The 11,712-nt window shown below is 48.3% G+C and overlaps 1 protein-coding gene across 10 annotated transcripts in view; it reads right to left on the reverse strand.

The window, feature by feature from the left end:
- RNF32 (ring finger protein 32) overlaps positions 1 to 10,871 on the reverse strand; it is a 38,667-nt gene extending 27,796 nt beyond the window's left edge. For 4 of the 10 annotated variants that reach the window (XM_086394706.1, XM_086394704.1, XM_086394710.1 and 1 more), the window contains exons 1-3: positions 10,756 to 10,871; positions 8,250 to 8,341; positions 7,460 to 7,727 (exon numbers count right to left, since the gene is read on the reverse strand). In XM_086394706.1, the coding sequence (XP_086250832.1) occupies positions 7,460 to 7,727; positions 8,250 to 8,264 (283 nt within the window). In that variant the 5' untranslated portion in view covers positions 8,265 to 8,341; positions 10,756 to 10,871. The remainder of the gene's footprint in view (positions 1 to 7,459; positions 7,728 to 8,249; positions 8,342 to 10,755) is intronic. The other 6 variants (XM_086394707.1, XM_086394705.1, XM_086394709.1 and 3 more) reach the window with 3 other exon arrangements.
- Positions 10,872 to 11,712: the final 841 nt, after the last annotated feature.

Genomic DNA, 11,712 nt, shown 5'->3' on the forward strand with positions numbered 1-11,712 from the left:
CGAACCACTGTCGTGTGCGCCAAGCTGCGCACTTCCCGTGCGACACCGCATACAGGACGGGACTAGCGCTGCGAGCAGCTCGGGGGAGAAGGTCGGAGCTTCTGTCCGGCCCCGGGCTCCCCCTTCACAGGGCAGCTCCCGCCTGCAGGCCTCTGGCTCCTTCTCCACCGCCAGCCGCCCTCCACCACCAGTTCAGTCACTCAGTCGTGTCCGACTCTTTGCGACCCCGTGAATCGCAGCACACCAGGCCTCCCTGTCCATCACCAACTCCCGGAGTTTACCCAGACTCACGTCCATCGAATCAGTGATGCCATCCAGCCATCTCATCCTCTGGCGTCCCCTTCTCCTCCTGCCCCCAATCCCTCCCAGCATCAGTCTTTTCCAATGAGTCAACTCTTCACATGAGGTGGCCAAAGTACTGGCGTTTCAGCTTCAGCATCATTCCTTCCAAAGAAATCCCAGGGCTGATCTCCTTCAGAATGGACTGCTTGGATCTCCTTGCAGTCCAAGGGACTCTCAAGAGTCTTCTCCAACACCACAGATCAAAAACATCAATTCTTCGGCGCTCAGCTTTCTTCACAGTCCAACTCTCACATCCATACATGACCACTGGACAAAACATAGCCTTGACTAGATGGACCTTTGTTGGCAAAGTGATGTCTCTGCTTTTCAATATGCTGTCTAGGTGGGTCATAACTTTCCTTCCAAGGAGTAAGCATCTTTTAATTTCATGGCTGCAGTCAGCATCTTCAGTGATTTTGGAGCTCAGAAAAATAAAGTTTGACACTGTTTCCCCTGTTTCCCCATCTATTTCCCATGAAGTGATGGGACCAGATGCCATGATCTTCGTTTTCTGAATGTTGAGCTTTAAGCCAACGTTTTTTCACTCTCCCCTTTCACCTTCATCAAGAGGCTTTTTAGTTCCTCTTCACTTTCTGCCATAAGGGTGGTGTCATCTGCATATCTGAGGTTACTGATATTTCTCGCAGCAATCTTGATTCCAGCTTGTGCTTCTTCCAGTCCAGCGTTTCTCATGATGTACTCTGCATATAATATGTTAAATAAGCAGGGTGACAATATACAGCCTTGACGAACTCCTTTTCCTATTTGGAACCAGTCTGTTGTTCCATGTCCAGTTCTAACTGTTGCTTCCTGACCTGCATACAATTTCTCAAGAGGCAGGTCAGGTGGTCTGGTATTCCCATCTCTTTCAGAATTTTCCACAGTTTATTGTGATCCACACAGTCAAAGGCTTTGGCATAGTCAATAAAACAGAATTAGATGTTTTTCTGGAACTCTCTTGCTTTTTTGATTATCCAGCAGATGTTGGCAATTTGATCTCTGGTTCCTCTGCTTTTTCTAAAACCAGCTTGACCATCAGGAAGTTCACAGTTCACATATTGCTGAAGCCTGGCTTGGAGAATTTTGGGCATTACTTTAGTAGCATGTGACTGCTGTGGGGGTAGAAAGTATTACAGGGTAGGGGCCCTTCCATGTTGGCTGGAGTTGAGCCTTTGGGGACCTGTCTTTCCAGACTTTAATTAGGACTTGAGTCCCTGGAGCATATAGTGGTGACTCTTTAGAATCTTTTGGGTCCTGGTTCATACCCCACAAGCATATATCCTGTTGGAACTGCCCAGTGGCTATGGTATAAGACTGGAGGGTCTGAACCTCTGGATCTAGGAAGAGGTCATTGACATAAACAAAAGGTCTCCCATATAGCATCTCATAAGGACTAAGACCAACCTGTTCCTTGGGGGCAATGCGAGTGCGGAGGAGAGCTATTGGTAAAGCCTCCTTCCATCCCAGGGAGGTCTCCTAGGTTATCTTTTTTATTGCTGATTTTAAGAATTGATTGGCTCTTTCTACTTTTCCTGAAGATTGAGGCCTCCAGGCACAGTGGAGATAATAAGTAATGCCCAATGCTTTCGAGACCCCTTGGGTGACCTTAGAAGGAAATGATGCCCCAGTGTCACTTTGTAATGACCTGGGCAGACCAAATCTTGGAATGATTTCATGGAGCAGTTTTTTTACCACCTCCTCAGCCTTCTCAGTCCTGGTGGGAAAGCGTTCAATCCATCCTGTGAATGTATCTATCACGACTAATAGGTATTTATACCCTTGGGAAACTGGCGTCTGGGTGAAGTCCACCTGCCAGTCCTCTCCTGGGTAGGCCCCACGTCGTTGGATGGGCTGGGCCAGCTGGGGTCTTCGAGCTCCTTGAGGGTTGTTTATTTGGCAAGTGGGACAAGAGGAGACCACCTGTCTTACAGTTGTTTGGAGGCCTGTTCCTCTGAAGGACCTTCCTAGTACTCTTTGGAGGGCCTTTTCTCCTAAATGAGTAGTGGCATGTAAGGAGGTAACCAGCTTCCATTGGAGGTTTCCAGGAAGAAAAAGGAGCCCCTCCTTTCGGAACCACCCCATACGATCTTCTTGAAAGCCCTCGCTCTTAGCTTTAAGAGTCTCACCTTCAGCATATGAAGGAGTTTCTGGCAGATTAGTCTGTGGAACTAAGGTGGCAATCCCTATTAGGTCATGGTTCTGTAATGCTGCTCTCCTAGCTGCCTGATCAGCTGCTTGGTTCCCTCGTGCCACTTCCGTGCTCCCTTTTTGGTGTCCTTTACAGTGGGAGACTGAAACCTCAGTGGGCAGATGGACTGCCTCCAAGAGTCGAAGAATCTGATCATCTGTATTTGACTGGGGACCCTCGGTGGTCAAGCGGCCCCTTTCTTTCCAAACAGCCGCATGTGCATGTAGCACCAGAAAGGCATACTTGGAGTCAGTGTAAATGGCTATTCTTTTTCCTTTTCCCAGCTGTAAAGCTTGAGTCAGGGCTACGAGCTCAGCTAATTGGGCTGAAGTACCTGGTGGCAGAGGCCTAGCCTCTATGGTCTCAAAATTGGAGACTACTGCATACCCGGCTCTTCTTTTTCCATCCAAGACAAAGCTGCTCCCATCAGTGTACCAGATTTCCTCAGGATTGGTCAGAGGATCTTCTGACAATCCCTCTCGGGGTTTTGTCCAGTGGCCCAAGGTTTCTAGACAGGACTGAAATGGGAGAGAGCCCTCGGGGGTAAGGAGGAGGGTGGCTGGGTTAAGAACCTCACAAGGGGATATAGTGAGGCCTGGATTTTCCATCAGCATTATTTGATATCTGAGGATTCTTTGATCAGACATCCATAAATGGCCTCTCCCACTTAGGAGTTGTTTTACTTGGTGGCTGGTAAAAATAGTTAGTTTGCCCTGAAAGGAGAGTTTTAAAGCATCTTCTATCATGATTGCAATAGCTGCAAGATTTCGAAGGCAGGGAGGCCAACCTCAGGTAGTTGGATCGAGCCTCTTGGATAAGTAAGCTACAGGCTGGGGCTCAGATCCCAGCCTTTGAGTTAACACTCCCAAGGCTATTCCCTCTCTTTCATGGACATAAAGTTGGAATGTTTTTTCTGGGTCTGGCAACCTCAAGGCAGGTGCCTGAGTTAAGGCCTGTTTTAGTGTAGCCTCTGCCTTCTTTTGAGGAGTTCCCCACATCAGTGGGATTGAATCATCTCGTCCCTGTAAGTTTTCATATAAGGGCTGGGCAATTAGACCCTAGTTGGGTATCCAGATTCTACAATAACCAGTTAGCCCCAGGAAAGCTCGCAATTGTTTTCGAGTCGTGGGGGAGGGCAACTGTACCTGATCAGAAGACAGCCTCCTGGACCCGTGTGTAATCTGAACTCCCAGGTAAGTGACCTTTGTCTCGACCATCTGTGCCTTAGCACGGGAGACTTTATATCCCGTTTCTGCCAAAAAGTTTAGAACCTGAATTGCATGTTGTTGGGCGCTTTTCTCATCTGGAGAGCAGATTAGTAGGTCATCTACGTATTGTAATATTTTCCCATTAGGTCCCAGGTCCAGTTCTAGGAGATCCCAGCTAAGGGACTGTCCAAACAGGTGGGGGCTATCTCTGAACCCCTGAGGTAATACTGTCCAAGTCATCTGTTGGTGTTTTTCTCCTGGGGCCTCCCACTCAAAGACAAAAAGGTATTGGGATTCTTTAGCCAGTGGTAAGCAAAAAAATGCATCTTTGAGATCCAAGACTGTAAACCACTTGGCACTGGGTGGGATTTCTCCCAAGATTACATAGGGATTGGGTGGGATGGAGGGGGACTACAGCTTCATTTATGATCCGGAGATCTTGAACCATTCGCCAGGTTCCGTCTTTTTTCTTTACTGAGAGGACTGGGGTGTTATATGGCGAACTGGTGGGGACCAATAGCCCACAAGCGAGGAATTTATTTATTAAAGGCTGTAGTCCCTCCCGAGCCTCTCTTTTGAGAGGATATTGTTTCCGGTTAGGAAACCGAGTGGGATCTCGGAGGACAATGATGACCGGTTCAGCTTGGTGGGCTCGTCCAGGAATCCCCTGGTCCCACACCTGGGGGTTGATTTTGTCTTCCCATAGTTTTTGGCCCCTCTCTATTGAAGGTGTAATGGGTTCTTCAGTAGTAACCAGGAGCTGTAGAGCTCTAGGGGCTGAAAAACTTCCCATCACAAGGGTGGTTCCCCAGTTTAGTGAGTATATATCTTCCCAATAAGGGGGTAGGACACTCAGGGACCACCAGAAACTGGTGGGAAAATATTTGTCCATCCCAGCAACAAAGAAGTGCTCGGGTGAACCTTTTAGTAGTTGCTTTTCCTGTAGCTCCGCCACCAGGTCCCCAGCAAACCTCCTCTCTAGGCCCAGCATCATTTAAAAAATTTTATGGCGGTTCCTCAAAAAATTAAATATAGAATTACCACACAGTCCAGCAATTCCTCTTCTTGGCACATGCCCCAAAGAATGGAAAGTGGAGACTCAAACAGGTATTTGTACAAAAAGCTTCCTGGCAGCACCATACATGGTAACTGAAACAGGAAACAACTCAAGTGCCCACCGACGGAATGGACAGACGTGCTGCATGCCGGCAAGCGGGTCGTGTGTGGGCCTAAACGAGGAGGAGGTTCTGATAGTGCTGCAACTGCCAGAACGAAGAACCCTGAAGACGTTACGCTGAGAGCAACAGGCCAGACACAAAAGGACAGATATTAAATGACTGAGCCAAAGTGGTCGGATTCTGAGAGACAGAGAGGAAACTTGTGGTTGCCAAGGTGGGGAGAGGGGCTGGGAGTGTGTAAGTGGGCAGAGTCTGGGGGGATGAAGGCATTGTGGAGATGGACAGCAGCGATGACCGCTGGGCAGTGGGAGCGCACTTACCGCCACTGAACGACACGCTTAACATGGCTGCAGTGGTGAACTTGACATATTTCATCACAACAGAAGTTCTAACCACAACCCCCCTCCCAGTCGGCCCCTCCCGGTTTCTCCCCAGTCTCCCCTTCTGCCCTACCCTCGCTCACCAGGCCGCAGCTCACTCTCCTTTCAGCAACTGAGGCACCTGAGCTGCCTTGCTTCAGAGCCCTGCGTGTGCCTCTGTCTCCGTCAAGAACATCCTTCCTCTGTTCTTTGGTGGTGGTGGTGAAGTCGCTTAGTCGTGTCCGACTCTTTTCGACCCTGTGGACTGTAGCCTGCCAGGCTCCTCCGTCCACGGGATTCTCCAGGCAAGAGTACTGGAGTGGGTTGTCATTTTCTTCTCCAGGGGATCTTCCTGACCCAGGAATCGAACCTGGGCCTCCTGCATCACAGGCAGATGATTTACCAACAAGCTATGAGGGAACTGCAGGGACAAATCCTCTTAACCCTGTGAATCTATGGTGGAAGCTGGCTGATGTTCACCAGCCTCCTCCTGGGTGCATGGCTGGATCTGCCCTCCCTTGCAAAAAATGAAAATAAATAAATAAAACCTTTTCTGTTCCTAGGTTTGCAGCTTACAATAGCTTGGACTTGTCTGTTAACACTGTAAAGCCGTGTAAAGGAGACTCACGCGCCTTGCCCTGGGCCTCCCCAGATGCTAATGTGTCACGGGACCTGAGCGCGTGGTCCCATCCAGCTCGGCCTGTTGATCCAGCGCTGTTGATTCATCTGTCTGCCCCACTGGGCGTCCTCCTAGTCTCACTGAAGCCCGTCTGCTCTGCCCCAATTGCACATGTGCTCAGCTGGCTGCCCCTTGGGCCCCTCAGGACCTGGCCTGGCACCTCGGTCTTTGCTTCTCTTGACGCTTCTGTGGAGCCCGGGCAGGACCCTCCTTGTGGGCCAACTGATGCGTCCTCAGAGCAGACTGAGAGATGCTTCTCTGGCAGGAGTGTCTGGGAGGGGCCTGCACCCTTCTGAGAGCCTGGCCCCAGACTTCCTCACGCGGTAAAGGTGCCGCCGCTTTCTCTGTGCAGTGAGTACAGCCCTGGGGCGACGCTCTGAGGCTGCGCCCAGGTCCGAGTCTCAGCACCACTCCCTGCTGGTTCCAGCATCCGGGTACCACTGTCATCGCTGTGCTTGTTGTTCAGTCATTAAGTCACGTTGGACTCTTTGTGACTGCGTGGACTGCAGCACACCAGGCTTTCCTGTCCTTCACTTTCTCCCATTGAGTCGGTGTTGCCATTCAACCATCTCATCTTCTGTTGTCCCCTTCTCTTCCTGTCCTCAATCTTTCCCAGTATCAGGGTCTTTTCTAATGAGTCGACTCTTTACATCAGGTGGCCAAAGTATTGGAGCTTCACGTTAGTCCTTCCGATGAGTATTCAGGGTTGATTTCCTTTAGGACTGACTGGTTTGATCTCCTTGAAGTCCAAAGGACTCTCGAGAGTCTTCTCCAGAAAAACAGTTTGAAAGCACCAATTCTTTGGCTGCCGCCTTCTTTATGGTCCAACTCTCACATCTGTACATGACTGCTGGAAAAACCATAGCTTTGACTATACGGACCTTTGTCGGCAAAGTGATGTGGCTGCTTTTTGTCATTATGGTCTTGGCCAGATGGTCATTTCCTATTTCTAGCCCCTATCTACTATATTTAATAGCTGTTAATCAACTGTAAGAAAGAGCCTTTCTTATTATTTATTCAATGATTTATTTCTATCACTGTAGATTAACAGATATTTACTTTACTGTCCTCTTACTTATTCTTGCTCTACTTATCATTACTGGGCTTCCCTTGTGGCTCAGCTGGTAGAGAATCCACTTGCAATGCGGGAGACCTGGGTTTGATCCTGGGTTGGGAAGATCCCCTGGAGAAGGGAAAGGCTACCCACTCCAGTATTCTGGCCTGGAGAATTCCATGGATTGTTTAGTCCACGGGGTCACAAAGAGTCAGACACGACCAAGCAACTTTCATTTATCATTACTATCTTTAATTTTTGCTCAAACTGTCCCCACCACTGTTTTTATTTATTTATTTTTCCACCACTGTTTTTAAACTTTAGTACACACATATCTTTCTGTAAGATTATAAATTAAAATAATTTCTGTATCAGAGAAAATGGTACTACTCATCTCAACCAGATTCTTTAGCTCTAGTAAGTCAAAATAAGAGTGATGAGATCAGCTTACCTAAAGTTAATGGTGGTGGCTTTGGATCAAGAACATATTCTTTTTCTGGATCTTCCACTTTAAGGCCACCTTGTGTGGTTTTCTTAAGTCCAGTATCTATTGTTGCCTTTGCATTTCTTTTTAGAGATTTGGATCTGTTCTCTGTCTTTTGTACCTTTGTCTTAGAGTAATCTGCTACTGAAAGATTTTGAAGTTGAAGATCATGTACAATGTGATCTTGTAAAGCCACTGCAGTGACTGCTAAGTTATCCTGTTTAGAGGAATGACCCTAAAAGCAGGAAAAAAGCCTTTTGGTTACATTATCTAATGGCTCATTTACAAGAAAGCTTACACTTTAATACTCAACCTTGATGGCATACCAGACCAGATCCAGTAGTAAAGAATGCTGCATGGATCGCTACCCAAGTCGGGGGACCAAAGGCCAGTCTCATTTATGTTAAGGACACAGTAACATCTTTTCACTTAATTACTAAGGCCTTAATCATAATAAGAATAAATACATTCTGACCTATAAAAGCTGTGCATGCCCGAGCACATTGTTTCACTATAATTAGATTAGGCAAAGCTTGTTTCTTTTATACTACAGAGAACCTTGCATTTAAGTGCATGTTTCTTTGGTGAAAACTTATACAAAATAAAATTGCTCTGCAGCTAAGAAATGCTAGCACCAAGCACTACAGCTGGCAGTGCCTCACTGATGCAAGGTTTGCAAACCATTTTTATACCGTCAAATAACTGAATTAAAACATATTCATGAGTAAAACACTGTGTTTTAAACAGGATTGCGTACCTTATTTCTTAACATGCTGATTCAGGAGAAGCTGTTGCTTAGCTGCATCAAAGTATATCATCCTTTCATATCCCAGTCCTTCAATTCTTCCACTGTAAAAAAGTCAACAGAAAGTCAAAGTTAGAGTGTGCATAAAACATCTGGTGAAGTTTATGGGGAAGAGATCAATTGAGGGTCTAACCGATGGTGAAGGACAGGACCGCCTACCACCACAGCCCACGCTCCCAGGTATGGTCTTGGAGGAATTCGAGCCAGTTGCATCTGGATCAGGCCCTGTCCTCAAGCAGTTCTCCAGTGAGTTGGGGGAAACATATTAATGTGAACGAGAATAATCCATTGCTAAATATAGTGATATCATGTGTGAATACAACAAAATTTCAGACTAAAAGATCAGAGAATGTAAGCAAAATGCTTCTTGAAAAGTCAAAGTGTTAGTTGCTGTGACTTTTTGCAACCCCATGGACTGTAGCCCGCCAGGCTCCTCTGATCATGGGATTTCCCAGGCTTGAATACTCAAGTGGGTTGCCATTTCCTTCTCCAGGGGATCTTCCTGATCCAGGGATCGAACGTGGGTCTCCTGCATTGCAGAATCTTTACCATCTGAGACTTCGGGGAAGCTTCTTAAAGAGATAATACTAAACCTGGGATTTGAAGGACAAAGAGCGGGCAATGAACATGCTGCTCAAAGCATGAGGAAAGCAAAGGCGCTCCAGAACTCAGCAGAGGTTTGCGTTTCAGAGGAGAAGGGAACAGTGGATGCCCTGGGATGGAGGAGGAGCGCTCTGTGACTTACCCCCACTAAAGGTACAGACTACAGAATGTGAGCCAGGTTCCAGTCTTGCTCTGTTTGCAAAATACATAGCATATCTGAGTCTGCTTTCCCATCTCAAGACACACACACAGCACTTTCCATGCAGGACTGTCAGGATTAAATGACACAGCCCAATTCCCTTCAAAGCTGGAGGAAGAATTCGGAGTTGACCCTGTCAGTTTTTAGACAAGGGTGTATCTTATGATTCTTTATCATCTGAGAAGACAAGACACCAAAATACACTGGGGTGGGGAGAGACAGTACCCTGTTGAAGTCATCTAGGGACCAGTATTGAGGGCCTGACTGTAAGAGGAGAAAGGAAGTAATCCCTCATGTGTGTCTCAGGATGGACACCTACATCCAGTTAGTCCCACAGTATGAACTTCCTAAGGAGAGAGTGTCCAATGAGAAATGTAGAATGAGAAAAGTCAGGGCTTAGCTGCTGCCAAGATCCCCTAGAAGTGAGGTGACCGTTTCCATGGCAACCTCATTCCCCTTACATTCCGGCTTCAAGAGAAGCATGAAGGAAGTTTCCTTCCAATGTTTCATCACAACAGTCTAGGCTGGAGAAATGGCAGAAGACATTTAAAATGCTGAAAGATCACTACCAGAATCTTCTACTTTCAAAACGCCCACAACCTGGCAGAGTACAATTTACATCATCCTAAAAATTGTTTAATAATCACAGCTAACCATCTGCAGTTGACAGTTTTATCTTGTGTAAGCCATTGTGATTAACATCAGGATAAGAGCTTTTAAAAACGGTGCCCCTTGTAAGTCCTATAGTGTCATTAAATTTCAGTATTAGAAACTATTTTCAAGTATTTAGTCCAATTTCATTTTTTTGAGGTATAGTCCAACTTCATTTTGGGTCGCAAAGAGTCGGACGCAACTGAGCTCGCACGTGCGTGCACGCACACACACTAACTTCATTTTAAAATGAGAAAACGTATCCGGAGATTACTGACTCCTCCAAAATTATATAATTAGTCTGTGGCAATGGTAGGGCTAGAAAGTTAATCCTTACCCAGTATTTAGAGCTAAAATTAATAGGAATATTCTTTCTTTGTAAATTCCATTGTTAACAATTAGTTAAAAGATGTAGGACTTGGTAACAAAAAACCACTACTGTGGTGCCAAAGTAATTAGTTACCAATTTGTCTAAGTGACTTTAAGCTAATTTATAGACACGCTAGTTAAAAACACAGGCATACAAGAGAAACCCAAGTTTTAAAAAGACAATTGGACACTGTCTTATTACGTTTTATAACTTAGGAATCCCTTGTTTTACGTTTTTGATGAGACTGCACCTAGGTTGGCCAGAAGCACAGAGACAGATGTAAAATGACGTCCTTGGGTCCCTGGGTACCAGTAGTTTGACCAAGTCCCCAGGACGCTCAAGCCCCAGGAGCCCCCCCCCCACCCCACACCCCCGTCCTCCTCCAGGAAGGATACGGCGCTGTAGCACGTTATTTATTGAAGAACATCCGCGCACAGCACACGAGAGGAATCAGCAGTTCACTCTGAGTTCAAGGGTCAACTGTACACGTGAAGGGTTTCAGTAACGGATTCTCAAGCATTGACCCTTCAGGCCCTCCCAAGGGATGGCCGCGGAGCAGGTGGGCTGTCCTGGGGACAGTGCCGACCGCTTTCGCTCGCAGGGCGTCCCCTTCCTTTCCTTCCCGCGTTCCCTACCGGAGACCACATCTGCAGCGCAATCCACCCCGCCTGCCGCAACGCCCACCGCAACGCCCACCGCAGCCGGAGCCCTCCACCGACGCGGCTCGCCGTTGCCTAGCAACCGCCGTCGCACCAGGCTAGCACCAGCGCGCATGCTCATCAGCCCCGTGCCTCCCGGGCCGGGAGCCGCTTTCCGGAGGCCCGCCGCGGCTCTGCCACACTGCGCATGCTCGCCGGTCCCGCCCCGCTTGCAGCCGCATCGCGCATGCTTGCCGGCCCTGCCGGGCGCCCACTATGACCGGGCGGGGCTTTCTTACCGCGCGCGCTCGTCGGCCGCGCGCTGCACAGGCCGCGCCGCGCGTGCTCGCTCGCCCGGCCCTCGCTCGGGGGCGCGGCGCGCGCGCAGGCGTGCGGGCGGAGCGCGGGGCGCGGGGTCGCGAGGGACGGGCTAGCGTGCGGCCGGGCCCGGGGCGCTCTCTCCGCGGCTCTCTCCCCACGCGCCCCGCGCGGTTCCTGGAGCCCGCCGGCCCCGGGCCGCCGGGCCGCCGTCTTGCCTCGGTTATGGCTTGGACTCGCCTGGGCCCCTCTGGTTTCCCTTCTCTAAGCATCACATCACGCACTACCCGTTGTCCAGAGTCCGAAAACCACTGTTTCTTACATGTCTTTGGCTTTTTAGTCGTTAGAGGTGAGCTTGGATCCAGTACTTAACGCCGCACTCTGGCCCAACCCGGAGACCAACAGAAGCTTCTTGAGACACTGACTCAGTTGTACTATTTCAACTTTTATTCAAATGAAGTTCAGCTGAAAGTACAGAGACAACATACAAAATGCAAATAGTCCCTTTTTTCTCCACTCCTCTGAAAGCGAGGTCTAAAGAACTTACCAAGTTGGTTGGAAATAGATCATTGATTGTTGAAGGCCACGTTAGTGATGTAACATGGGAATGAATGGTATTATATTGATGAAACAAGG

Source organism: Bos grunniens, chromosome 4 (assembly GCF_055505025.1).
Source record: "Bos grunniens cultivar Pamir isolate PY7600 chromosome 4, Bosgru_T2T1.0, whole genome shotgun sequence".
Lineage (NCBI taxonomy): Eukaryota > Metazoa > Chordata > Mammalia > Artiodactyla > Bovidae > Bos > Bos grunniens.